We start from the raw sequence: 27,475 nt of genomic DNA, 5'->3' as shown, positions 1-27,475 counted from the left end.
AACGTGAAATAAGTGTTTTCGAGGCGTTATTTAAGAAATATAAATTACTGCTAGCTTCGCCTGTCAGGATAAAGATGGTTACTCCGCCCAGATTTAGAGATCGCGACCAACCAGAACGTGAGGATAGAGTGGAAGTGACGCTGGTATTTTCTTTTGCCCTGAGAGAGCGAGGCAAGCTAGAAAAGTGGAAAACGGTTGTGTTGCAGGCAACGTTAGCCAGCTAGCTTGTTGCCTCTCACAAATCACTGTTTATCAAAACATTGCAAACAACATTAACAAATGAATGCACATTCATTCGCATGTCTTTTATATCAATAACCTCAGCAAACGCGTAAGCAAGGTAAGCGAGTTCTTGATTTGTTTCCGCTGACATTGTTAGACTGAATTCTGCCAGTTGTGAAACTCACTGAGGTTCCTGGCTAGCTGGGCTAGCAAGTTAGCATTGTTAGCTAGCGAGCTAAATGCTAATCGCATGGTGTGCTGCGAGAATGGAGGCGGGCTCCGGCTCCAGGAAGCATGCATGCACAAGCCACAGTTAACAGCGTCAATTCTGTCCAGGATATTGTGGACTCTGGCAGCATTTTTTGCAGGAAAAGAGTTAGCCATGTAAGATTGAAAAATGATATTTACAGTTTTGCATTAACATTATATCCACCCGGAAAATCTATTACTTTACATTAACAAAGCTAACTCAGCCACCCACTGTATACACTCTCGCTCCTCCTACTCCCACACAGACGCACACAAATGGATTCAAAACAAACTAAAAAAGTCATATTTAACAGTTATTACGAATACAAAATAACACTTTGGAGGTTTACAACACACTTAATAACGTATACATTCAGATTTCAGATTTTCAGAAGTCAGCGGTGTAAGTGAGCCCCATTTGACTAGCAGCAGCAGTGATGATTGCTGTAACCCTGATGATGTCATCAAATTTACACTGTTCTCCACACTAACTTTATGTCTCCTGTCCCCTGTGACATTGACCAGTGGGCGCAGAGCAAGATGGCCGACTCCGAACTACACATGGAGTGTGAAGAGGGGGACCTGGCGCCATGGCAACACGCCACAGATGAGGAAGGGGAGGAGGTGGGGAAGAAGATGGGAGGAAGTGAAAGGCCAGGTGAGGGAGGGATTGATTGCTTTTGTTGATGTCTGATTGTTGTTGTGTGTCAACTGTCAGGGAACTGTTTTTTTTTAATTATTCTTTAGGGTAGTTTACAAATGCCAAGTTTTCTACAGGGTTAATTGGATGTGCAGTCTATGAATTAAATATCATGTCTTAACACACTGTAACCCCCCAGGCCAAGCCCTAAACCAGGAAGAGCAAACCATTATCCTGACCCTGGTCCCAGTCTCTCCATCAGCCCAGCCCCTGGTCCAGGCCTCGACCCACAGCTCACCAGGGTCCATGCTGACATCCAGACCCTCCCCGTTCCTGACCCAGACCTCCTTGACTCCCCTGGTCCTGACCCCTGTCTCCTCATCCACCCAGCTGACCCAACTGACCAATGTCCCCCTAATCAATAGCAACACCCCTCCCTCTGGCCAGCCAATCATCCTCAGCACCCAGGTAACTGTTGTCCCCGCATTGCCTCCAGCATGGCCTCTTCCTGCTGCTGTTGCATGCAGGCTCCCTACTGGGAATGGTGCGAGCATCATTGTCACACTAGGATTAACCTGCTTGTAAATGTGCGTGTGTGTCTTTACAGTCGCTCCAGGCAGCGTCCACGGGCCAGAACAACCAACTGGGAATGATCCTGAACGGCCAACCAATAACATTTCTTCCTGGTGGTAAGTTAGACACAACACTGCGATCCCATTGGCTCACACCTACTCTGTGGTGTTTGAACACCGTAAAATATCCTTCCTCCATTCCTATGAGAAATGCATGTCCTGTTTCCAAGTACTGGCGACAGTTTGAGCCCGTTTGAAGATTGCTCCTCCGCCACTTCCTCTCCTCCAGGGCAGGGGGCAAAGATGCTAGGCCAGCCCAGCAGCATTGTGAGGTCGGTGGGCAGCATCGGGGCCATGAAGGGGCTCAGCGCGGTTCAGATCCCCATCACCCTCACGTACCAGAGCTCCTCGGGGTACCAGACCCTCAGCAGGGTGGCATCGGGAGGCATCAGCCTGCCCTCCACCACCCCGGCCCTCCACAGCACCACCCCCATCATCACTGGTAACGCCTCTCTCTTACACCATCTAGAGGGAGACCAGAGAGGGGAAGGGGGAAAGAGAGGCTGAAGAGAGATGATGAAAGAGGGAGGGCAGGGATGCCATCTTGTCACCTTTCTGACAAAAATGGCCATTTTGAATCTAAAATAGGTCATTTGTGCAATTAGTATAGATCCAATGACTTTTCGAAATGAAGTTTGTGGGGATCTGGGTTTGCGAGGACAGAGTCAAAGTAACTGAAATGAGAACCTTCTGAGTTGTCAACAACACAAACAGCTTTCCAACCTTAACTGGCTCATACTAGTGCCCATTGATGGCGTTCTGCACTATCGCTTAGTGAAGCTCATAGCTGTTATATTGTTTTGATTTGGCAAACGCTAGCTATCACAATTTGGGGCTGTTTGTTTTTATACTAACATGACCATTTTCCTGAAAGCTTACAACATAATTTGAGTTTGTTAGCCAAAATACCAACTTAACGTTAACCATAACACTTGATGGTTCCTTTTTTTTGGCTAAGATAGACTTGTCATAACTACAACGTAATTAAACAATTTTATTTGGATTTGTTTTGGAACTTTTAAACTAATTCATGAGACAACTCTGTTAACGTTTAGCTTAAATGGACCTACTTTTACCTGTGATGTAGTTAAATGGAATGCCTTTTACAGTTGCCTAACTTGCCAATCTCACTGAAAACGGCAGAAGCTGAAATAAATTGACCTTGGGACAGTTGTTCTTTTAGTTGTAGTGATTGTGAAATACATTTCTAAATGTCATTTCTAAGCTCTGTCCTTTAAGTGATCAAACGGCAGTTGCAACAGCTGTAAAGAGCAAAAAACTATTATGGTTCATTAATGTTCACTAGCTCAATAGCTACACACACACGCACGCGCACACACACACACACACACATTCTGTTTATATAGCAATTTCATAATGACAAACTTGTGTGAGTAAATGAGAAAATACAATGAATAATGTAGAACTGTTACTAAGGTATGGGAATTGATTGTTCATGATAAGGTTCCATGTTAGAATGAGATCATTAGGGTAGAGCAAGGGAGTGCTGGTGAAGGCCAGCACATTAATAATGTGACACAACAGTAGTGTGCCTTGCTGGTAGTAAGCATACTCATTAACCTGGTTTCTTTAGATTATTCTCCAAGGAATACTAATAAAACTGTTATTCAAGCTTATTATTAAGTATATTGGCACTATTGCGATTATTATCAACATCAAAACAGCAAAAAAACATATAACTGACTAAATAACATATTCTGGGTCTTATTGCCCAGCCATAACCTGAACTGATGTCCCCCTGGCATTACTGTTGTTTAATCAATTATAGGTTGAGTTTTGTGAGTTTTCTTACCGTAGTCCTGAATATGAAATAGTTCAAATCCACATTTTAAAGCTTCAAAGAAAATATTCTTCCCAGGCATTCTCCCGGGCTTCCATCCATCCTATTTTAAAATATACTTCTGGGGGGGTTTGCATCCCTGGAGGGAGGGGTGTGTGTGTGTGTGGGGGGGGGGGGGATAGAGATCTGAAAAGAGCTCATTCAGTTCAAGTTCAATTCGTTTTTTTTGTTTCGTTGACACAAACGTCCCCCCCCCCTCTCCTGTGACTGCCCGTGTGCGAGCAGAGGTCGTCTCGGTCGGCGCCTCAGATCCAGCCGCTGCCAAGACGTCCTCCAGGCCAGCCCACAGCCCAGCACAGCTCCCACTGCAGGCCTCCTCCTCCAGGTCCCCCCAGGCCAGCACCAGACCCATCACCTCCCCCCGGCCCCTGAAAAGTCTGTACCCCCAGCAGCAGACACCCGGACATGCTGCATGTGTAGCTGGTGGAGATCGGTTAAACCCACCTGCGCCCACGTCTGTTACACATGCATGCTTGGGAAAGTGGGTTTTATATAGATGTGTGGGTGTGTGTGCCTGCGATTGTATGTGTTATTATGTAAGGGGTGAATGAATACACGTATTCGTATTGAACCACTTAATATGATTGACTTTTTGGCTGTATCAAAAACGTACCAAATCGTGACTCCACTGTATCTTACAAAACCGAACCATTCAGAACCGTCAGCCTTAGTTGTGTGAGTGAGAACCATCTGTTATCTGTACCCATAAGTGTGGTCAATTTAGAGACGCACAGGAATTCCTAATGAATATAATGAGTGGATTTGATTGAAGCATGTAAAACGTATCCGTGTGTGAGTGTGCATGCTCATGCTGTCACCATGGTTACCCCCTCCCAGGACTCATGGGGCCTGCCAAGCCCAAGCTGTGTCAGCACTGCGGCGTCCACTACAAGATCGTCAACGCGCTCAGGGGCTTCCTGTGTGTAAGTACTCGCAGCATAGTCTGGCCCACCCCAGCATAGGATAGCATAGCAAATTATAATAGCATGCCACGGCATAGCATAACTTTACATCAGGCTGGGATGAAACTGTTTACCGGTTTCACCATAATCCATGGTAAAAGCCCCAACGGTTAGTATTACCGTTTCAGTTTTGGATGATCATGCAAAGCGTGTTTGAAAAACTCTTGTTGAGTGCTATCCAGCATCAACCGAAATGAGCAGCAGTCACGCTCAGCATGCAACCTGGGTTTGATCCTGGTGGATCTTCAGTCTTCTCTTTTTATAGCTTTTGCTGGCAGCAGTGGCTCTTGTTTGCCCTGTCACCTCTCGCTAGCCACCTCGACTAGGCTAACAGCCGGCTAGCTGTGCGTGGTAGAGAGATGGATCATGGATGAGAAATCAACACGTACAAATGTGTGAACGAGGCTTAAAAGTTTTTGGGGGGTGTTACAGGAGTGCTGAGGGGTTTCAGAGTGTGGATCGGTACTGTCCAGCACAGGGTCCCAATCCCGCCAGAATACCGGCAACCATGATCATTTTGATTACCGTAATCCTGAAATGTACATACCATTTCATCTCTACCATCAAACGTATCCATGCGAAAGCAAGCAGAGATTTCTTTGCCAACTATTTATTCAACCCCCTCTGTATGTGTGTCTCTCTCTCATCATCTCTCTCCAGAGGTGCAGTGATGAGATCGCCCGGAGCCTCAAAAAACTCAATTCGCCCAAATCTTACAAGCCGGCCAAGTGTAAAAAATCTTCCTCCAAACGGCCCCGCACCTCCTCCAGGGACTCGTCCTCCTCCGACGCCTCCAGCACCTCCAGACCAAAGAAGAAGAAGAAGAAGAGCGGCCAGAGGGAGCCCGGCTCCAAACAGAAGAGGGTCCTCGTCCAGACGCTCCTCCTGCCCCTGGGGGGGCCGCCCAAGAAGAGGGGCAGGGGGAGGCCGAGGAAGGGGGAGAGCCTGGGATCCAAGGGGAAGGGGGAGGAGGGTGCCGTGCGGCCGGTGTACGCCCAGGCCGGCACGCCCATCCTGGAGGCGGGGGCTCTGGGAAAGCTCATCATCCTGGTGGAAGACTTCTACTACGGGACGGACCGGACCTGTCGGCTCACCGAGCAGCCGGAGAGGCAGCCCGGCTGGTTCAAGTGTATCCACTGTGACAAGAACTTCCTCAACAATATCAAGTGGGTGTGGTCTGTTCCTCACGGACAGTTCGATCTGTCATATATCATTTTCATGCAGCTGCTAGCTGTTTGTAAAATATTTGACGAACACAAAAATTCATACTTTTGGAACAATTCCACAATATTAAGTATAATTATTATCTCTTTCCATTCTCCTCCTCCACCTCTATCTCTCCTCTTCTCACTCGTCTCCCTTTTCACCTCTTCTCTCTCTTTTTTCTCCTTATCTTCCCCCCCTCCCCGCTCTCCTCCTCCCCTCTCTCCCAGGTTGATGAACCACATGAGGAGACATGTAGAGCTGAGTCAGCAGAACGATGATGTCGCCGCCAACACTTCCTGTCAGCACTGCTTCCGTCACTTCCCCACCCCGTACCGGCTCCAGGGACACCTGGAGTCTGTCCATGGACATTACCAGAGCACCAGTGCGTAGGATGATACACACATCAGCCCCAGTTGGAATGAGGAAAAATCCTTTATCCTAAAGTTCCTCTCTGTTCTCTCTCTCTTCTTCTTCCTCTCTCTTCCTCTCTTTCTTACTTCCTCTCTCTTGCTTCCTCTCCCTCTCTCTCTTCCTCTCTTTCTTACTTCCTCTCTCTTGCTTCCTCTCCCTCTCTCTCTTCCTCTCTTTCTTACTTCCTCTCTCTTGCTTCCTCTTCCTCTCTTTCTTACTTCCTCTCTCTTGCTTCCTCTCCCTCTCTTTCTTACTTCCTCTCTCTTGCTTCCTCTCCCTCTCTCTCTTCCTCTCTTTCTTACTTCCTCTCTCTTGCTTCCTCTCCCTCTCTCTTCCTCTCTCTGTGTGTGCGCAGGTAAGTGTAAGATCTGTGAGTGGGCGTTTGCGAGTGAGCCTGTCTTCCTTCAACACATGAAGAACTTCCACAGACCTGGAGAGATGCCCTACGTATGCCAGGTAAGCTCAAACTCACCATGGTAACACACGCCATGGCAACTTACACCATGGTAACACATACCACGGCAACTAACACCATGGTAACACACGTCATGGCAAAACACACCATGGCAACATCTCTCTCGCTCTCTCTCCAGGTGTGTAGGTTCCGCTCGTCCTTCTACTCAGAGGTGATGGATCACTTCCAGGAGGCCCACAGCGACACGTCCCACCTGCAGTGTCCATACTGCCTCCGAGTGTTCCGCAGCGCAGCCAACTACCAGCAGCACTACAGCAGGCACCAGGTAACACACCTCACCCCTACAGCAGGCACCAGGTAACACACCTCACCCCTACAGCAGGCACCAGGTAACACACCTCACCCCTACAGCAGGCACCAGGTAACACACCTCACCCCTACAGCAGGCACCAGGTAACACACCTCACCCCTACAGCAGGCACCAGGTAACACACCTCACCCCTACAGCAGGCACCAGGTAACACACCTCACCCCTACAGCAGGCACCAGGTAACACACCTCTCTTCTCTCTCCTCTCTTCACCTCTCCTCCCCGTAGAAGAAGACGGTGTTCAGCTGTGATAGCTGCCGCCTCCACTTCCTGTTTGCTAAGGAGCGGGCGGAACACAAGGCCCAGGACCATAGGACCCACCTCAAACCCAGACAGCTGGAGGGCCTCAAGCCTGGCACCAAGGTGACGAGAGGGCGCGTGTGTGTGTGTGTGTGTGTGTTAGGCTGTGTGTCTGACGTGCATCGTGTCTCTTTTCTTTCAAACCTATTGACCCCCTTGTCCTCTCCCCTTCTATCCTCTCTCCTTTATCCCTTTCTATTCTCTTTCTTTTATTTGGTGCCCCCCTCATCCTCCTCTCTCCTCTCTGCATCATTCCCCCCCGTCTCTTTCCTTGTCTCTTCTCTCTTTCTTTTCCTCTCTCCCTGTCACCCCCCCCCCCCCCTCCCCTCCAGGTGACCATCAGGACGTATGCAGCTGCAGACGCCACGCACGAGGTCCAGGGGTCCCTGGACCACCCCCCTGCCTCCCCCCAGGTGATCGAGGTGCCCCCCGGCCCCCAGACCTCCAAGTCCCCCCAGAGGAAGCCCCCAGAGAGCCAGGTGGAGCTCCTCGTGGGCTTCCAGAAGCGCAGGTAACCCCATCGCCTTCTTCAGAACGTGGTTGAAAATTCCAAAAAAAGAGAACGTGTTTTTGGAGGTATTTAAACTCCGACTCCTCCCTCTCTCTTTCTCTCCTTCTCTCCCCCCCTCCCCTCCAGTCCTGTCTCTGAGAGGCAGAACTGTGTGGAGTGTGCCTTCTCCATCCCCGACTTTGCCAACCACTTCCCCACCTACGTGTGCTGCTCCCTCTGTCGCTTCCGCACATGCTGCTCCCGCTCCTATGCCAATCACATGATCAGGTAAGCCCCGCCCCCATGACAAGCACCACCCCCTCCCCCTGTTCACATGAAGTGTGTCGCTGCTGCAGGGAGAAGATTGCTCAGATAGATCAGAGATAAAAGTACAAATAATAATTATATCATTTAAATAAAATTATTATAATGTAGAAGGATAATGGATCATAGTAAGTTGATGTTCCTGTCTTGTGAGATACTGATGCTGCTGTTTTTCTGCAGTAACCATGTGACCCGTAAGACCACCACCAAGTATGAGACCTTGTACACCTCCTACCCCAGGTAAACAGGCTCCTCCCACCCTACTCCCCTCTCACAACCTAGGCTCTGTGTCTCCCCCTGTCTCACCTGGACGTGTGTGTGCGCGCGTCGGTGTTTGTGTACGTGGGCATTCGCACGTGCGTCTCTGTGTAACTTTCTCTGTGTGTGTGTGCGGGCTGCGTTCCAGGGAGAGCAAGATGAGGTGCACGTCGTGTGGTTACTCCTCCACCATCGGAGACATGATGGCCAACCACCTGACTGACCACCCTGAACACCTGGCCTGCAGCTTCAGCGGTACACACACACACACCTGGATATATAACACCAGCCAACACACACACCTGGATATAACACCAGCCAACACACACACCTGGATATAACACCAGCCAACACACACACCTGGATATATAACACCAGCCAACACACACACCTGGATATAACGCCAGCTAATTCTCTAGAGAGAGGAAGATAGAAGCGGAGAGAGACAGCAAGAGAGAGACGACAGCAAGAGAGATGGAGAGATAAACAGCCAGACAGTAAGACAGAGAGACGAGAGAGGGAGAGACAGAAAGAGAGGGTGTGTGTCATTATTTTACATACCTGTCCCCTTAGTATCAGTTAGTATTAGTTCATTAGACTTTGCACCTTTTGTATGGTATAGTTAGACTTCTTTAAACTTACACCACTTATTTAAGATTTACTCCTATATGTTGAATGTATGCACCTTCCTGACAAAGTAAATTCCTTCTTTGTGCAAACTTTCATGGCGATTAAAACCCATTCTGCTGATGTTTCCTGTGATTTCAGATGGACCTGATTTGATAGACGACCCATACCCAGCCCCTTCAAGGTACAGAACACCTTCACTGTAGTATACACAATAACATACTTTTAATATAAAAACACAATTTTTATATTCTATTTAAATAACTTCAACTGAACAAGTTTGAACAAACTTCCAAGATCGGTTTAGTTAGGTATGAATTTGTTATATCCTATCTTTTGAGGCTTTTCACAAACCATAACTCCAAACAAAACATCGCTTTTTTGTGTGTGTAATATTACAATACTTATATTGATCCTTATTTGTAAAGCACTTTTCAAAACACATTTACAAAGTGCTTTACATGCCAAAATTGTACATACATTCAGGATAATAACATGTAAAATATAAAAAACATTAGACCTGATAAAACAGTACAAAAAAAAATACAATGAATAAAATGATATATATATATATGTACGATAAGATGATATATCCTGTTAAAATAAGTGAAACTAAAGTGCTGTGCCACCCTGTCCTAGTGTTCCCTCCTCCCTGGTGTCTGGCTCCTTCATCCCCCTCCACCTCTCCAGCAGCACTCAGGTCTCCATCAAGCCCCTGCTGTCCTCGTCCCGGCCGCCCACGCCCGCCCCCTCGCCCCCCGCCTTCACCATCAGGCTGCTGGGCTCGCTGGCCTCCATCCGGGACGGCGTGAGGGAGGGGCACCCGGAGCCGGGGAAGGAACTCCCTCCGCAGGGGAAGAAGGCTCTCCTGGAGGCGGTGGCCAGGTACCGGTCCTCCGCCGCCTCCTCCGTGTCCTCCTCCTCCTCCTTCTCGCCGCTCCACAAGCCCCTGACGGTGCGCCAGCTGAGCATCGTCCTGTACGCGCTGTGCAACGGCCTCCCCCAGGCCTCCCTGCGCTACGGGGCGCGGCCCTACGCCATCCGGGCCTGGGCCCAGCACCAGGACCGCCTGAGGCTGCTGAAGGAGTGGCGCTGGTGCTCGGACCGCATCGCCGAGTGGGTCCTGAGCCGCCGCGAGCAGCAGCTGCCCGTCAACGAGGACAACCTGCTGCAGACGGCCAGCGACGCGCTGGAGGAGGCCCGCGACATCGCCGACTTCTACGAGTGGGCGGTGGAGTTCATGCTGCGCCACAACCTGGGCCTGCAGGCGTCGCTGGCGTCGGCCGTCAAGCCGCCGCTGCCCCGGAACGTGTTCGAGAGCACGCGCATCTTCACGCGCTTCGTGGCCAAGCAGGTCCGCGCCCAGGGGCACAAGCCGGGCGACATGGCCGCGCTGGACGAGCTGGCGCTGTTCGTGGACGCGGGGCTGCTGGCCGAGGGCAGCCCTGCCGCCCTGCAGATGTTCGGGGAGGGCGAGGCGTCCCTGGACGTGCTCCTGGCCGCCTGCGCCGACGGCACCCTGCTGAGCCCCATGGTGTTCCTCCGGGGCGAGCTGCCCGCCTCCCATGAGCCCATCCCCGGGTCGGTGCTGGTGGAGGCGCGGGCGGAGGGCTTCAGCGACGCCCAGCGGCTGCAGCTGTGGCTGTCCAGGGTGTGGGGGCAGCAGGAGCGGACGAGCAAGCGGCTGCTGGTCATGGACACCCACCGGGGACACCTAGCCAACGACTTCCTGGCGGCCCTCAGCCAGACCGCCACCATCCCCGCCGTCATCCCCATTGGTTGCTCCTCCCGCCTGCAGCCCCTGGAGGTGTGCGTGGGGCCCGTGCTCCGCGAGTTCCTGCAGGCGCGCTGGCGCCACCTGGTGGCCGGGGGTGGGGGTGGCGTGGGGCTGGGGCTGGGGGGCCTGGCGGTGAAGGTGGCCGGCTGGCTGGGGGAGCTGGTCACCTGCCTGGGGGAGAGGCCCCGGATCCTGGCGCGCTCGTTCAACATCGTGTGCACGCCACCGCTGGAGGAGGTGGAGGACGAGGCGGCCGACATCACCCGGGTCCTCACGGAGGTTCTCATTGGCTCCCTGGAGGAGGAGCAATTGGGTGAAGAGGAGCAGGAGGGTGAGGAGGAGGAGGATGAGGAGGAGGATGAAGAAGATGAGGAGGGGGAGGAGAACAGCTCAGCCGGTGAACCAGTGCAAGTAAAAGCGGAGGAGAGGGGGAGGGACGAGTCGGCGCAGGAGAAACAGGAGGAGACGGCCGGTGAGGAGGGGGGGAGAAAGGCGGCGGCGTGGAGGGCCCAATGTGAGAGCCCCTCCCTCAAGGGAGACATGCAGGCGATCAGGCAGGTGTTTGAGAGAGACAGTGACCTGGAGTCCTTCCACGGCTTCGAGGAGAAGGAGGTCACTCCGTACATGAAGACACGCTCCTCTGCCTCTCTCCAGAAGAACAAACCCTAGTGGGGCCCCTGGGTCCAATACACACTAGTCTGTATGCAAAACTGACCATACAGTACCAATATACTGTAGTGGTACCAGAACACTGGTAAAAGAAAGAAAAACCCATCAACACTACTTCTGATACTAGACCCAGTGCTCTGAGACCATGTGACTACAGACTAAAGTCCTCATTGGTGGCCCCCCATCTCCATGACGACAACCCCAAACCCACCCAGCTCTCGTGAGAGCATGATGCTAGCACAGTCTCCTTGACGACAGTCCAAGTAACAATAACTTGATCATGTGTTTAGCTTTTCTTTTTGTACCTTTTTGTATGACGAACAGCTGTGTGAATGTTGTTTCCTGCACTCTGTTGGAATCCTGTAGGAATGTTAAATAAAGTATGTACATGTGACATTACTATGGAAACCTTCCTTTCTCTGTAACTGGTCAGTCCAGACAGCATCTGTCCTCTCCAGGAGAAACGTTTAACTGGCCTTACTGAATGTTAATCCCACCTGGGCCAAGACACACACCAGATTATGTTTACCATCATACCTTTTGCTGTGCCTGATGAGTCTGCATGTTCACTACCAAACCATGCTTAGAGTACAAATCACTGCTGTCCCAAGTTGAAAAGTTTTGTTTGATTCATCAGTATACATTGTGAACCCAATCATAGTCATTCTGATTTTGATGTATCCTTCCCTACTGCTTTGTATATACTGTAGTCTTTTGTATTCTTAGTGTAAATAAAGATTCTAGGATGCTCTCCTGCCTGTGTTCTTAGTTGTAGCAGCTGTGGGGATATCACTGTGCATGAAGGGCTTCCATGGTCATACAATATGTATGCTTACAATAAGCCCTGGGCCACAAACATGAATGAATATAAAACAGGTTGTTGGTTTCTTCATCAGGTGGATTAAATCAACTCCAGCAGTGTAGAGGTACTTCAGTCTCTCCCTCTCCCCAGCTTTTTCAGACCAGGATTTAACAAGTTAAATACGCAAAATCTAAACACACTGTATTTCCTTTTTTGGTAAGAATTGAATCAAAAACGATACGATTTAACATTTATTTGTCATTTTACAAAAGAGGGAAAGTGGAGAAAAATAACTAAATGGGACATATAGCGGTGTTTTCAAAGCGGTAACGTTTCAGAATGTCATCGAACAGACTAAATATGTGTGGCTGCTGGTATAGTACTGAAGCACTGTCTTCACTCAAAACCACTGCAAGAGAAGAGAAGATGGCGTTGGGTTAGAATATATCTGACAGTATTCAAAGACAAAGTGCTTTATTGCACATGCACAGAGTAGCATAGCGTCATCAGGACAGTGAAATTCGTGTGACCTGCCACGCAACATTACACAGCATAACAAAAAAAAAAGCTACAGAGCTTCAGTACAAACTGGAAATAGAAAATAATTTGGATTCTTGCTTCTGTACAGTATGAGTCACAGCCTGTGGTGGAGTCCTACGTATGCCTTAACGATGATATCTTTGTAACCGTGCGGCTGTGTGAGTCACGACCTACCTGACCATGTTGGCGATGTCCCAGTTTGTCTCTGAGGAGAGGGGACCTTCGATTGTCACTCCATCTTCTGTTACTATGGCGATCTCGTGCTGAAATAACATTACAAACACAACTGTTAATAACCACACCTGCTCAGGAACCTAGTGTGTGTGTGTGTGGGGGGGGGGGGATGGGGGGGGGTTAGGGCTAGGGAAGCCTTGGGAACCAGAAAATCTGTTGAGTCACTGTCTCCATGTGCAGCAGTTCAGGATAGCTGTGTCATCTGACAATTCATCCTCATATATTCTATTCCCTGAGGAGGAGGAAAAGGGTATAGAAGGAAGGCCTGGGGGCTGGTAGGAGAGCTGTACCCTGTTGTAGGAGCGGGCGTCACGGTAGTACAGCACTTTGAGGCAGCGCTCCACCAGGGCTCTGGCCTCCTGCTTCGTGATCTCCACCTTGTTCTCCACCACCTCCCTCATCAGGGGCTGCAGGGACACACACACACACACCCAGCTATGACGTCACATGCACTGTTGTATGAAGCCTTTCCAAGGAAAACCAGTTTTGCTGTACTGTACTGTTATTGTTACACTGCAGCTGAGATATCACTGTGCCCTGTAGCCGAGATGTACTTCTTGCACCTTTTATCCACTTCAAATCCATCATTTCATGCCGCCATGAAAGGATGTTATGTCGCTTTGGATAAAGGCGTCTGCTAAATGAATGTGATGGAAGTGTGAGTGACGTGTCGCTGCATCCGTCTCAGAGGGCAGCATCTCCTCCCTGTCCGCCAGCCTCCTCACCTGCGCTAGGTACGCCCCGAAGCCCGTCGCCACGGTGGGTGCCTCGTAGGCCACGCCCAATTTGTCCACGTAACCCAGGAAGCTGGAAGAAAACGTTGAGAAAAAAAAAACTGATTTTGATATAGCCAAACAGCATACTAGAAGCAAGCTAGCTCGGAGTTTGCTAGCTAACTGGCAAAATAGCTTCGAAAATGCACACACACACTCCATGGGTCAGGACCCAGGCCTGTTATCTATTATCCAGGTGAATTGCTTCACCTGGGAATAACCAGCACTAAAGCTGAGTAGGAAGCTAGTTATAAGTGACAAGAGATCCAGGATAGCCCACCTCTCTCCGTTGTAGAAACCACCAATGACCACAGTGTTCCAGAGGGGGTTCATCTTGCTGCGCCGGTTGTACATGACCCTCGTCAGCCAGGAGTGGACAGCCTTGGGGCTGTAGCTGTGGCCGTCTCCCAACAGCTCCTCATCGATCCTGGGACACAAACCACACATGACCGGGTCACTGGAGCTCCACAGGGCAGTGGGTGGAGCACGCTGATGGGACTGTACCAGTTATGTGTAGCTTTTTTTTTATACCATCTCCAGTCACTTTACTGAACCCTTTCATGTTGAATGGCTGCTCTTCACCTCTCGATTAATCTCACGCAGCTCTTTATCATCTCCCCTCCCTCTCACATCTTCCCCAAATAATGCTCCTCTCCTGTGCTATCCACACCCCGCCACCCCCCATCGCTAAGACTTACACCATCTGCTCGATGATCTGCTTCATGTACTGGTAGTCGGCGTAGTCCCCTGAAGCCCCTAAGATGGTGTTGTCGTTCACCTTCATCAGACGGGAAATGTTACGGAACCGCGCCAGAGAACCGTAGGATCCCAGCATGTCGGCCGCGATGATGACGCCACCTGTGAATTTGACGCCCAGTACTGACGTGCCCGTCACCATGGGGTTCCTGGTGTAAGATGGACCAAAGGGGGGAGTAGAGGTGTAAAGATGGATAATTTAGTTTATAGTGTTAAATGACTGATCTTGTTGCATAGGGACAGAATAGATAGTTAGATAGTTGTACATGCATTTAAAAATATAGATCCTAATAAAACAGGTATTAAATGTGTATGACATGAACCAGTTAACGAAACGACTGGATCCTGTATCCTTCAACGATTATAAACACAACGGAAGGAATCTTAGTTGACAATTCGTTTGAGCTAACTAGCTGGCTAGCGAAGCTAGTGGGCCGGTTGCTAACTATATATAGTGTGCAGACTAGTCATGTATTCAACTGATTTTATATTTTTACAAGCTTCGAGCAACATAAGTTGGTTTGAATGCTGAGCGATCAATTAAAGACCAACTACGATCAATAACTTAGCTATTCATCAAAGTAGCTGGCTTGTTAGCTAGCTAATAAGCTACTTTGGTGCTAGCGATCAACCACCATGATGATACAGCAATGCAGCGCATTGAGGAAACTGAAAGTGCGGATCAGTTTGTTAGGCAGAATCTGATTTTAAAAAAACGTATAAAAGTCAATAAAAGAGTTTACATACAGTGTGTGTTTTACAGGACCGCATCCTGGGATCTGACTGTTGCCAGGAAATGAATAAAATTGTCCGGGTTTTGGTCCATTCTCCCAGAAATTTAGCTTTACACCGTTGGGGTCCATGTTTGCTGTTGCCGAATGAGGCGGAACTGACGACACAACAGTTTGTGTATCTATGTTGCCAGGTTCACTTGTTTCTCTGCTCTGTCATGACTTTGTGGTTGGAGACATAATGGTTAAATAGAACATAATGTTGTGATAAAATACGTAAGAAAATATTTTTGCAGTGCATGAGGTGGAATTGTATCGTTGCCTTACAAAATTCCTATACAACAAACCCTAAATATGAAGTGAAAACTAAAATCGGGGATTCTAAACGCTGGCAACCTTAAAAGATATATTCCAACTGTGTTATCCAATCAGATGTTTGTCCCTAGGTAGATTTCATCAGACGATTCATAAGCTCAGTTACTGGGCAGACCGAGAAAACACATCCAATTACAAAATTCTTAAGCAAGAAAATAAAGCTTTTCAACCAATTGAATTTTAGTTGATCTTGGTATCCATGTAGAGATGGAACAATCATCCAATTGGAATAGACGTTTGCTTTGTAGTCAGGCAGACATGACATAGTTGTCCAATCACAAAAAAATCTGAAAGGGGATTTTTGCTGTATCTTTGGCTCAGGTACTTTCTTTTTCTTTCACAAAATAAATACTCGAATGTGTTTTAACATATATGTTGTATAATAATACATCCAGTTTAACTACTGCACATAGACTGTATTTTAAAGTTTGAATTCTGTCAAAAGTCATGTTTTTAAAGGTGTTTCATTGCTTGCTACCGTTAGCTTAGCAGTACAAGCTAGCTTGGACAGCAATTTGGATAGCTTGCTAGCTAGAGCGAATTACTATGCAAGCTAACGTAGCTACAACGCTAGACAGCTGTTTCTGTACACCTAAACTAAATGTATTGGTGGCTATCTACGTGTGTTATTTGCCTGTCGTATGCAGCTATATGAGTTGTAACTGTAATAGCTCACGCATGACTGCATGCTTATTCTTGAATAACTAGGTGGCTAGCTAGCTTTGTATGTGACACTGACAGCCAGCGTGAGGCTAGCTAGCGGACCATGTAGTGGTGGGCAAATCCATAAGAGCGGGAAGAGACCGCGCACGGCCACTGTATGAATGAGCAAATCGGTTTAAAGGCTAAACATTATGAAAATAAGCTTAAGTTAGCACGGAGAAATTAACTGTCATCGATATGCGAGCAAAGCCGATCGCTCTATGTATGGGCGATGTGACAGGTGCGGGTTGTGACCAACATCATGCCTCCCCTACTCGTAGTATTACGGCTGGCGCTAGTGACAGCCGCGTGAGAAGGCTTGACAGAGACAGTCATGGCTAAAAACAGTCAATGCGCCATTCCTAATTTCCATGTGTGCAAAAGCTTTTCAATCATAGTTCTATTAAGGGAAACGCTGAGTGCTCAGTCGCTTACCCCGTCCCCTACATTTGTAACCATGCAGACAAAGCATGCTGGTATTTCTCGTTTTACTCCCGTTTTTATTTTTGTCCGAACCTAGAGTGCGGCACCGTAGTGGGAGTGTCTCTGAAGCAGTTTGTTAGAGCATTATTTCACCTTGCTGGAGTGCACTTGGTTTATCTTTACTATTTAAAAATGCAGTAGATAATATATGTTATTGACATTATAAACATTATGAGATTTACGTTCACTATTTCCCTTCGAACAAATTAAATTGACCTGCTACTCCACCAACTCATGAAGTCTTTTTTTATATATAATGTGATCTCAATAATTATAACGCATTCGTAATGACTTGTAAAAAATAATAAAACAATAACTCTTCATTAAGACCGAGTATTCATTCAGCATCTGAGGATGTGACAACACAACCAAATAGTCTCACTGGAGATAAGGTGGTTGTCTAGTGAGAAAAGATCTGCTCCCTTTTGTCAAAGACTTATGTCTGAAAGCCTCGAGTTTTATAGATTGTTCATGAAACGGCAGTATGCAGTTCTCATTTATCCTGTCTCTACAGAGTAGTGTCACTGAGCAGGACTGATGTTGTGGCTTGAGAGTCTCTGTTTGTGGTCGAGAACAGCACCATCACCACTGGGGTGTCATAGAAACGAATGGCGATAGACTAACACAACTTAGACAGCAGAAGTGTGATTGTGCGGATGACGCGGCGAGGCATAGTCAAGATGAGAAAGCACCGGCTTCTGCTTTCACTCTGTGAAATGGAAAAACCACGAGCAGAAGGCTGTCTTTGGTGTTATTGACTCGGCGTAAGAATGTGGTAAGTTCTCTCTGAACACATACAGATGATGATGTTGTCGTGAGGTCGATTCAGGGGTGGTGGCTGGAGACGAGGCTGTAGAGGACTGCTCATTGGGATCACTAGTGTCCTTATCAAGACAGCCGTCCAGTTCCAGCCTCTCACAGACCAGAGTCGGAGGTTTGGTCACATGGTACGGATTAAAAAAAGAGCCATTGAGCTGCACCTTCGAGTTATCCTTTGGGATAGGCCATAGCTCTCTGCCTAAGCACTTACGTTGTGTTCGAGGACTCTTGGCTTAGGCTCACCTTTCTTGAGCTATACCTGGGTGGGGGGTGTCCTTTCCACCACAGGGATTTGACGGAATGAGGTCAAAGCAGGATATGATGTCACCCAGCTGTGCTGTTGGTATTTCCCAGAGGCCTCGGGGAGCGGTTTGCCACCGCTGCGTGAGCCAACCATGACGGAGGAGAGGCTGAAGGCGGACCCCTCCAGGAGGGAGGGGCTGGAGGCGGTGGATGGCGACACGGAGCCCAGCAGGATGGTGCAGAAGCTGGGGAGCAACGTGTCGTAAGTTCCACCTCTGTCACCGTGGCCGCGATCCTCCTCTTCGTCGCCATCGGCGATATGATCGGCATCTTTCGACACGCGGGGGTTTTGTTTTGTTTCTGCGTGTTGTGGAAGAACTCTTGCGTGTGATTGGTGTGTTGGGTCTAAGTCTCGTGTGTGATTGGTCGGTCATGTCGAACTCGTGTGTGTGATTGGTCTGTTATGTCTAACTCAAGAGTGATTGGTCTGTTGGTTCTAACTCCTGCCTGTGATTGGACTGTCGTGTCTACTGCGAGTGTGTGCCATTGGTCTGTGGTGCTTAACTCAAGTGTGATTGGTCTTCCAGGAAGAGCGTCCAGGGTAAAGTGGAAAGCATCCTGGTAAGCAGCCCACTACTCAGAGAAAGAGTTTGTATTTCAAAGTATTTCTTAGCATTCAGAAGAACTCATTAGTAGTTCAAAGTACTTATGTCAAGGCCCTTAACCTGATATAGTGATGGTTAAAGTCTCTGCTGTCTCGCTTCCTTGCCCCGCGCAGAAAGAGGTGCAGCATTTCTCAGACAGCGACAAGCTGTACCTTTACCTGCAGCTGCCCTCAGGACCCAGCGCTGGGGAGAAGAGGTGAGCTGGCCCGACACTGGAATATCTGTCTATGGGGAGACTGTGCTTTCTCTCTCGCCCTCTCATGTCTCTCTCTGTGCAGCAGTAGCAGTGGCGGAGGAGGAGGACCAGGAGGAGACTCCAGCTCCTTCAACACGGCCGACCAGCTGCACACCTGTAACTGGATCCGCAGTCACCTGGAGGAGCACGCGGACACCTGCCTGCCCAAGCAGGACGTCTACGAGACGTACAAGTAGGCTCCCCTCCTCCAGGGTCAGGGACTGGATCTGGGGTCAGGGACTGGGTCTGGGGTCAGGGACTGGGTCTGGGGTCAGGGACTAGGTCAGAGACTGGATCAGGGGTCAGGGGACTAGGTCTGGGGTCAAGAACTGGGACTGGGGTCAGGGACTGGGGTCAGATACTGGGTCAGGGACTGGGTCAGGAACTGGGTCTTGGGTCAGGGACTAGGTCTGGGGTCAGGGACTGGGTCTTGGGTCAGGGACTAGGTCTGGGGTCAGGGACTGGGTCTGGGGTCAGGAAGTAGGTCAGGGACTGGGTCATGGGTCAGGGACTAGGGGTCAGTAGTAAGGAAATATGACTGCACCTTTTTTCACACTCCTCTCTCCTCCCACAGAAGATACTGTGACAACCTGCAGCACAGGCCCCTGAGTGCTGCTAACTTTGGGAAGATCATCCGAGACATCTTCCCCAACATCAAGGCTCGCAGGCTGGGAGGGCGGGGCCAGTCCAAATATCCTGCTGCTGGACAGCGGTCTCCACCGCTGACCTCACACACGCACACACACACACGGAAACACTAGATGACTGTAAGGTTGGATTGAGGAGAGATGCATTTGGTATTCAGATAAATCTCTTAAAATGAGGTCTAGTGCATGTATACATTTTTGTTTTGTTAGTAGCTCAGTGTGTTTGTCAACGTGTTTGGAATTGTTGAAAAGTTGTGTGACTGACTCTTCCTTAACGGGTAGTTACGTATTGTTATAGTGGAATTCGCAGGAAGACTGTGCTGAACATGCCTCTACTGCCAAGCCTGGACCTCAAAAACGACCCGGTACGAGTTACACACTGCTACACTACACAAAGATACACTACACCTCAATATACTACACTACACTACTCTACACTACACTACAGAAAGATACACTACACCTCAATATACTACCCTACACTACTCTACACTACACTACACAAAGATACACTACACCTCAATATACTACACTACACTACTCTACACTACACTACAGAAAGATACACTACACCTCAATATACTACACTACACTACTCTACACTACACTACACAAAGATACACTACACCTCAATATACTACACTACACTACTCTACACTACACTACAGAAAGATACACTACACCTCAATATACTACACTACACTACTCTACACTACACTACACAAAGATACACTGCACCTCAATACACTACACTACTCTACACTACACTACACAACACTACACAAAGATACACTACACCTCAGTATACTACACTATACTACTCTACACTACACTACACAAAGATACACTGCACCTCAATATACTACACTACACTACTCTACACTACACTACACAAAGATACACTACACCTCAGTATACTACACTATACTACACAAAGATACACTACACCTCAATACACTACACTACTCTACACTACGATACACTACACCTCAGTATACTACACTACTCTACACTACACTACTCTACACTACACTACAATACACTACACCTCAGTATACTACACTACTCTACACTACGATACACTACACCTCAGTATAATACACTATACTACACTACACTATACTATACTACTCTACACTACACTACGATACACTACACCTCAGTATACTACACTACTCTACGCTACACAAAGATACACTACACCTCAGTATACTACACTATACTACACTACTCTACGCTACACAAAGATACACTACACCTCAGTATACTACACTATACTACACTACTCTACGCTACACTAAGATAAACTACACTACAATATACTACTCTACACTGGACTAAATAGATAGATACAGTAAGCTACACTGCGCTACCATGATTTCAGATAAACAAAGGTCACAATAAAATCCTCCCTTCCCCTCTGTCCTCTCTCCCCTCCCCTCTCTCTCCTCCTCCAGTCGGAGCTGACGGAGTTGGTGCAGACGTACAAACAGGAAGTGACGGAGGCGGCGTGTGAGCTGATCTGTGACTGGGCTCAGAAGATCCTGAAGCGCTCCTTCGACACGGTGGTGGAGATTGCCCGCTTCCTGGTGCAGGAGCACATTGTCAACCCTCGCTGCAGCCAGGCCGAGCTCGTCACCTCCGCCGCCCTGGCAGGTAGGCCCTGCCCTGCCCTGCCCCTCCTGCTCTGCCCCTCCTGCCCTTCACCTCCTGACCTGCCCCTCCTGCCCTGCCCCTCCTGCCCTGCACCTCCTGACCTGCCCCTCCTGCCCTTCACCTCCTGACCTGCCCCTCCTGCCCTGCCCCTCCTGCCCTGCCCCTCCTGACCTGCCCCTCCTGCCCTGCACCTCCTGACCTGCCCCTCCTGCCCTGCCCTGCCCCTCCTGACCTGCCCCTCCTGCCCTGCCCCTCCTGCCCTGCCCCTCCTGCCCTGCCCCTCCTGCCCTGCACCTCCTGACCTGCCCCTCCTGCCCTGCACCTCCTGACCTGCCCCTCCTGCCCTGCCCTGCCCCTCCTGACCTGCCCCTCCTGCCCTGCCCCTCCTGCCCTGCACCTCCTGACCTGCCCCTCCTGCCCTTCACCTCCTGACCTGCCCCTCCTGCCCTGCCCCTCCTGCCCTGCCCCTCCTGCCCTGCCCCTCCTGACCTGCCCCTCCTGCCCTGCACCTCCTGACCTGCCCCTCCTGCCCTGCCCTGCCCCTCCTGACCTGCCCCTCCTGCCCCGCCCCTCCTGCCCTGCCCCTCCTGCCCTGCACCTCCTGACCTGCCCCTGCTGCCCTGCACCTCCTGACCTGCCCCTCCTGCCCTGCACCTCCTGACCTGCCCCTCCTGCCCTGCCCCTCCTGCCCTGCCCCTCCTGCCCTGCACCTCCTGACCTGCCCCTCCTGCCCTTCACCTCCTGACCTGCCCCTCCTGCCCTGCCCCTCCTGCCCTGCACCTCCTGCCCTGCCCCTCCTGCCCTGCACCTCCTGACCTGCCCCTCCTGCCCTGCCCTGCCCCTCCTGACCTGCCCCTCCTGCCCTGCCCCTCCTGCCCTGCACCTCCTGACCTGCCCCTCCTGCCCTGCCCTGCCCCTCCTGCCCTGCACCTCCTGACCTGCCCCTCCTGCCCTGCACCTCCTGACCTGCCCCTCCTGCCCTGCCCTGCCCTGCCCCTCCTGCCCTGCCCCTCCTGCCCTGCCCCTCCTGCCCTGCCCCTCCTGCCCTGCCCCTCCTGCCCTGCACCTCCTGCCCTGCCCTGCCCCTCCTGCCCTGCCCCTCCTGCCCTGCACCTCCTGACCTGCCCCTCCTGCCCTGCACCTCCTGACCCGCCCCTCCTGCCCTGCCCTGCCCCTCCTGCCCTGCCCCTCCTGCCCTGCCCCTCCTGACCTGCCCCTCCTGCCCTGCCCCTCCTGACCTGCCCCTCCTGACCCTACCCCTTCTGCCCCAGCCCCTCCTGCCCTGCCCCTCCTACCCTCCCGACCTGCCCCTCCTGCCTTGTCCCTCCTGCCCCTGCCCCTCCTGACCTGCCCCTGGCCCCTCACAGACCGTTTTTACTAGGTTCTGCAACCTAGCCACTTAGCTCTCGGCCATGGCAAATCAGGCAGACAGGAAAACTAGCTGGCCTAGCAAACTAAACGTACGTAGCTGTCCCTGTAGTAGCTGTAGATGTAGCTGTGAAATTATTTAGATAGTTCCTGCTTCTGTGTTCTTATTTATGATGAAATAAGTGGTTATTGTCGTTGAAAGTGGTTGGGGTGCTGTAGTATGAGTTGCCTGGAAGCTGTAGGGAGAGAATGGCCAGGTTCATTAACGCCTCCCTAGTAACAGTATGCTGCCCTGACAGGAGGCCCAGCCAAGCCTGCCAAGGTGGTGAAGAAAAACTCCTCCCAGTCCAAGGGGGGAGGGGCCGACCTGGAGGGCAGTGCTTCTGAACTGAAGGTACAACCTGTGTGTGAGTGTGTGTGTGTGTGTGTGTGTGTACCTGTGTACTGTATACCTGTGTGCACTTGTGTTGTGTATTGTATTACATTTACATTTTTACATTTAGCAGACACTCTTATCCAGAGCGACTTACAGTAAGTACAGGGACATTCCCCCGAGGCTAGTAGGGTGAAGTGCCTTGCCCAAGGACACAACGTCATTTGGCACGGCCGGGAATCGAACTGGCAACCTTCAGATTACTAGCCCGATTCCAGAACCGCTCAGCCACCTGACTCCCACATTGTATACCTGTGTGTTTATAAGTTGCTGTGGTCCATTGATGCATGTATTCTGTCTCCTCCCCAGAGGGAGAAGGAAGGCGGAGAGCAGTCGTCGCCGGGGAAACCGCCGCCTAGCGACAAGCCGGCCTATAAGGGACAGGAGCTGGTTCGTCCCGGGGGTCGCGACCTCCAGGTGGAGGCTCTGATGAAGAGCTACCCCAAGCTCCTCCCCCGGAGCTCTGTCCCCGACAAGACCCAGCTCTCCGTGCGCTCCTCGCCCCCCTCGCTCGCGCCCAAGGACTCCGGGGTCAAGGTCATCGCCATGGCGACCCTGCCCCAGCAGCAAGGCGGGGCCCTCCCCCTCATGATCCTCCCCCAGAGCCTCAGTCTATCGTACGACAGAGAGTCGGCCAAAGCCCCGCCCCCTCCTGTCACCGTGGCGCCCGCCGCAGTGACCTCCGTGGTGCAGCGCGCGCGGGCGGCACCCAAACGAGCGGCGGAGACGCCCGCAGCTGCGTGCGGGACCTCGGGCCCCGGGGGGGCGCCGGCCCCTCCCAAACGCAAGAGAGGCCGTCCCAGGAAGACCCGACCAGAAGACGCCCTTCCCCCTCCTCCTCCTCTTCCCGCCGTCACCCAGACCTCCATCATCACAGGAGGCGTGATCCAGAAGGCCTGCTCCTCTTCCACCTCCTCCTGCGCCTCCTCCCAGCTGCTGGAGTTTGTGATCCAGGAGCAGCAGGGGCTGGTGGGGGAGGGGGCCGTCCAGGGGCCCCGGGGGGTGGTGGTGCAATGCCAGGCCGGCCAGGAGGGGGCGCCCAGGCCCGTTCTGCTCCTGCAGAGCCCGGTGGGACAGGCGGGTTGGGAGGTCGGGGGCAGGACCATGGTGGAGGTGATCCAGAGAAATCCGCGACTGCAGGTGCTGGAGGACCGGAGCGAGATGGAGATCACCCTGACCCCCGTCGACCCCCACTCTGACCTCCAGCTGACTGGACAGGCCCCGGGGGGGGCGGAGGAGCAGTCAGCCCAGGACAGCACACCGACTGGGGGGCCCTAGCCCTGACCCTGGTCCCCCTGCACACACTCTCCTCATCCTAATCCCATCCCTCACCCACAGACTGTTAGAGCCCCCCTCCTCCCGCCCCCTACTCAACTCATCACTCCACAGTCCTAACTCCTCCCCTCCCCCTCCCCCCGTTTGTTGTTTGGTGGAAATCCTAGACTGGCGCCGCAGAGAGCCAATCGGGATAGATGAAGCCAAACCGCCACTAACCTTCCATTGGCCGCCCTTGCACTTGACAATGGAAAAGGGCAGTTTGTTAACCCTTTTCTGTGACTCTTAAAATGCATGTTTGTCTGTGTAACTGTGAGTGACGCAAGAGAGGTGACTCTGAGCCCCTCAGATAAGCGTGCTGTTCCAAATCAACGCCTAAACCCTACATCCTAGGCACTAAACCCTGAATCCTAGGCACTAAACCCTGCATCCTAGGCACTAAACCCTGCATCCTAGTCATGGGATGCTAACCATCCTTGCTGTAGTGAGAGGTGGGGCCTTCATGACTCCAACCTTCCCGATTCAACCTTCCTATTGGCCACCAGTGCTGGAGAGGGCGGTCCGAGGGGTTTGGTTTGGAACAAGGCCTGCTCCTGTGGGTTCTGGAGGATCCAGGAGGAGTATTACGGGTTTGGAACCAGTCCGGGTTCCCAGTACTTCCCCCCCCTCCCCCCCCCCCCCTTCAACAGGAGGGATTTTCAATCTTTTTTCTACATCCCTGGTAGTTCTGTCGGTGTTGGTGCTTTGTGATGTCAGAGGGAGAGAGAGAAAAAGGAAAGTCATGTGACTTTCCACTGATGTGGCTGACTGCAATCTAGCGCATGCTCTTCAATCAGAGAAGCCAGCCAATCAGAACTGGGCCTGCCTGCCACAGTGTTCTTAATAGCGTGTGAATGGATTGTGAGATAACACCCTCTCCCTTTTGGTTGGGAATCCCCATCACCCGAACCTCAACCCCCCCGACTCCATCCCCAAACCTCACCCCTTACCCCACCCGTCAAATCTCACTCTTAACCCCTACCCCCCTCACCTGAACCCCAAACTCCATCCCCTAACCTCAACCCCCACTGCTCAGATCTCAATCTTAACCCCCAACTCCATCCTTAACCATAACTCCAACCCCTAAACATCACCCCATAACCCCCCCCCCCCCCCCCCCCGCCAAGCTTTCACACCAGAATACAGTGTAGTGAGACCCATGCCAGCACTTAAATGGACATGATGACATCAGCACTTCCTGCCCATGGCAGACTTGACAAAACAGATACACAAAATAGCAGAGTAGTAGTATACTAGAATTAATATACAGTATCTTAAGTATCGAAATGAACCTGCAAAAGGTACATCAGCTTGTTCAGAGAGGTCCCCCCTCTCAGGCCAAAGCGTCGAAGCACAAACCGCCATGCCTAGTGTGGAGCCTAGAGGGCAGCAGAGAGACAGGCAGCAGGTGCCCAATCACCCAGCCTGTCTCTGCTGGTGGATCAGCCGCTAAGAAAGATGACATTGGCCTGTTCGCCGACGAAGGCCGCCTCCTAACCAGGACAAAGAGCTGCTCCTCCGGTCGTCGCCGATGGCGTCTCCTCCCCCTCCTTCACACACCGTGTTGGTGGACCAGCTGTGCACAGCTGCCTTCTCACACCCTCAGCCCTTCTGCCGACCCCCCCTCAGCCCTTCTGAGCCAGGGCTCCGTGTCTGTGGTGCTAAAACTGAGTTACGGCGTTCTGGTGCCCCGGTGATGATCAACTTTGTGTGGTTGAGGGACAGGCACCCCCCCCCCCCCCCCCCCAAGGCACCCCCCCCCCCCAGTGCCCCTCGTTCATCGTAGTGACAGCATATCAGCCGATGAGTTGAAAGCCCCAAAAGATTGCTCTCTGTGTGGATTTATATTTTTTGTTTTTCTTCATTGCTTCCGTCCCTTTCGACAACAGATGTTGTGATTTCTACAGACAAAAAAACACGACCTCGAACCCCCCCCCCCCCCCTTTTTTTAAGAGAGAATACAGTTTGGACTGAAAATGACAAGAAATGTTGCACTGAAGGTAGATAATTGGGAGGTGTTGGAGCTGGATGTGACGTGACACTCGGTGGTTGGGCGAAATGGCGATGACTGACAGAATAGGACGCTTTAGTGACGTTTCAGACAATATTGGGAAGCCGTTTAGGGTGGCTTTAAACGTTTATTAAACTGAAGTCAAATTCTACTTAATTCTAACATTCAGAGTTTTAGCACTATTTAAAAAAGAAGAAGAGTTTATGAATAGATACGATGGTTGCTATATCCTATGAACTGTAAGCCAACACATACACAGGCCCTGTTCTAGTACACTATCTTCTGATAGAGGCTGCCTGTGTCTATCCATTGTTGATAAAACTAGTCTGTACACACACACACTCACACACAGCAGTGTGTATCTAGTCTAACCTGTATCTGTGGAGATATAATCCACTTTACCCTCACTGGACTATGAGCGCCTGGCGGTGATGTCATTGTGTGTGTGTGTACTTGTATGTGTGTGTGCACAGCTAAGTCAATAACCAGGGGGCTAAAATGGCAGGTACCAACACTAAACCCTCAGAACCGAGTTGGTAACCTCTGCTCTAGTGACATGTCATAGGACACATCTCAACACTATGAAGAGGTCTCCTCTCTGCTCTACTCCCTCCTTGTCTCTTATCTTTCACTCCTATCCTTCAACCAGCAACCTTGATTTAGGAAGCTTGAGATAAGTGATAGCGGTTTTCACCCGCGCGCCTGCATCTCATTGACGCGGATGGAGCAGCAGAGATGAGGAAACGACTTTAAACGATTGAGATCCGCCACTACTGTGGAGTTTGTAGTGTTACTGCTAGTGCCTGTGAGTGTGTGCGCGAGTGTTTGAGATGGGAACTTTCACTGTGGAGCCGCCGTGCTCAAAAAAAGAAACGGGTCGGAGAATCAAAGATAAGGATCAGGAACCGGGTAGTCGAGGCTTGGCCGTTACCTGCGGTCTAAACGCAGTCCACGGTCAAGTCCCTGCAGTAGCTCAACAGATGGGCACTCTGTGCTATGGCCTAGAAAGCCGTACAGAGTGAAGCAGTCCAATAGCTTTTGCTTTGCAATTGGTTTTTAGGTTTATACAGATAAGACGTTTTTTGTTGTTAATGTGTTTCTTTTTTTAAACATGAAAAAAGTATGTGTCAATTGTGTTTGCTTTTTTTGTCGAATGAGTCTTTGATCTCATGCGTTGTACAGGTCATTTTGAATGCAGTCTTGAGTGTCGGTTTCTTATTGAGATGTAGGCCTATTTGGGTTTGAATGACACATCTAGTTCCTGAGTTTGTTCATG

At 50.8% G+C, this 27,475-nt stretch overlaps 3 protein-coding genes across 5 annotated transcripts; 2 read left to right on the top strand and 1 right to left on the bottom strand.

Annotated features, from left to right (window-relative positions):
• The first annotated feature begins 195 nt into the window (after window positions 1-195).
• pogza (pogo transposable element derived with ZNF domain a) lies at window positions 196-12,162 on the top strand. Of its 2 annotated transcripts, none has more exons than XM_067255732.1 (18): window positions 196-340; window positions 997-1,129; window positions 1,311-1,579; window positions 1,719-1,800; window positions 1,973-2,185; window positions 3,830-3,979; window positions 4,442-4,527; window positions 5,227-5,732; window positions 6,000-6,154; window positions 6,539-6,639; window positions 6,777-6,923; window positions 7,196-7,330; window positions 7,600-7,778; window positions 7,905-8,045; window positions 8,262-8,321; window positions 8,488-8,594; window positions 9,108-9,150; window positions 9,657-12,162. In XM_067255732.1, exons 1-18 carry the CDS (start codon window positions 284-286, stop codon window positions 11,410-11,412), a joined length of 4,320 nt encoding a protein of 1,439 aa, XP_067111833.1. In that variant the 5' UTR covers window positions 196-283; the 3' UTR covers window positions 11,413-12,162. The 2 variants fall into 2 exon arrangements, with proteins under 2 accessions (XP_067111833.1, XP_067111832.1); XM_067255731.1 differs by having other exon boundaries at window positions 9,606-12,162.
• Window positions 12,163-12,452: 290 nt separating this feature from the next.
• On the bottom strand, window positions 12,453-15,398 carry psmb4 (proteasome 20S subunit beta 4). The gene is made up of 7 exons (XM_067255733.1): window positions 15,265-15,398; window positions 14,460-14,666; window positions 14,042-14,188; window positions 13,714-13,795; window positions 13,279-13,395; window positions 12,929-13,017; window positions 12,453-12,623 (listed from the first exon to the last, which is right to left on the bottom strand). The coding sequence occupies exons 1-7, from the start codon at window positions 15,378-15,380 to the stop codon at window positions 12,611-12,613; spliced, it is 771 nt and encodes a 256-aa protein (XP_067111834.1). The 5' UTR covers window positions 15,381-15,398; the 3' UTR covers window positions 12,453-12,610.
• A 523-nt stretch (window positions 15,399-15,921) lies between these two features.
• On the top strand, window positions 15,922-25,243 carry rfx5 (regulatory factor X, 5). Of its 2 annotated transcripts, none has more exons than XM_067256023.1 (10): window positions 15,922-15,944; window positions 17,982-18,132; window positions 18,458-18,491; window positions 18,649-18,731; window positions 18,814-18,963; window positions 19,345-19,461; window positions 19,704-19,782; window positions 20,875-21,073; window positions 22,741-22,835; window positions 23,184-25,243. In XM_067256023.1, exons 2-10 carry the CDS (start codon window positions 18,023-18,025, stop codon window positions 24,150-24,152), a joined length of 1,836 nt encoding a protein of 611 aa, XP_067112124.1. In that variant the 5' UTR covers window positions 15,922-15,944; window positions 17,982-18,022; the 3' UTR covers window positions 24,153-25,243. The 2 variants fall into 2 exon arrangements, with proteins under 2 accessions (XP_067112124.1, XP_067112125.1); XM_067256024.1 differs by lacking the exon at window positions 15,922-15,944 and adding an exon at window positions 17,693-17,755.
• The last annotated feature ends 2,232 nt before the right edge of the window (window positions 25,244-27,475 follow it).

Source organism: Osmerus mordax, chromosome 18 (assembly GCF_038355195.1).
Source record: "Osmerus mordax isolate fOsmMor3 chromosome 18, fOsmMor3.pri, whole genome shotgun sequence".
Taxonomy (NCBI): domain Eukaryota; kingdom Metazoa; phylum Chordata; class Actinopteri; order Osmeriformes; family Osmeridae; genus Osmerus; species Osmerus mordax.
This window is presented reverse-complemented; position numbering and strand designations above follow the sequence as displayed.

What these genes read in the sequence shown, in the direction of transcription:
- rfx5 (XM_067256023.1), top strand. Translation starts at nt 18,023, where the DNA reads ATGACGGAGGAGAGGCTGAAGGCGGACCCCTCCAGGAGGGAGGGGCTG. An exon ending in GTAAAGTGGAAAGCATCCTG is followed by an intron (nt 18,492 to 18,648) that starts GTAAGCAGCCCA and finishes TGCCCCGCGCAG; the next exon opens with AAAGAGGTGCAGCATTTCTC. An exon ending in GCAGTGCTTCTGAACTGAAG is followed by an intron (nt 22,836 to 23,183) that starts GTACAACCTGTG and finishes TCTCCTCCCCAG; the next exon opens with AGGGAGAAGGAAGGCGGAGA.
- pogza (XM_067255731.1), top strand. Translation starts at nt 284, where the DNA reads ATGCACATTCATTCGCATGTCTTTTATATCAATAACCTCAGCAAACGC. An exon ending in CTCCCCCCGGCCCCTGAAAA is followed by an intron (nt 3,980 to 4,441) that starts GTCTGTACCCCC and finishes ACCCCCTCCCAG; the next exon opens with GACTCATGGGGCCTGCCAAG. An exon ending in CCTGGCCTGCAGCTTCAGCG is followed by an intron (nt 8,595 to 9,107) that starts GTACACACACAC and finishes CTGTGATTTCAG; the next exon opens with ATGGACCTGATTTGATAGAC.
- psmb4 (XM_067255733.1), bottom strand. Translation starts at nt 15,380, where the DNA reads ATGGACCCCAACGGTGTAAAGCTAAATTTCTGGGAGAATGGACCAAAA. An exon ending in GGTCCTGTAAAACACACACT is followed by an intron (nt 14,667 to 15,264) that starts GTATGTAAACTC and finishes ATCTTACACCAG; the next exon opens with GAACCCCATGGTGACGGGCA. An exon ending in GGTTTCTACAACGGAGAGAG is followed by an intron (nt 13,796 to 14,041) that starts GTGGGCTATCCT and finishes GTTTTCTTCCAG; the next exon opens with CTTCCTGGGTTACGTGGACA.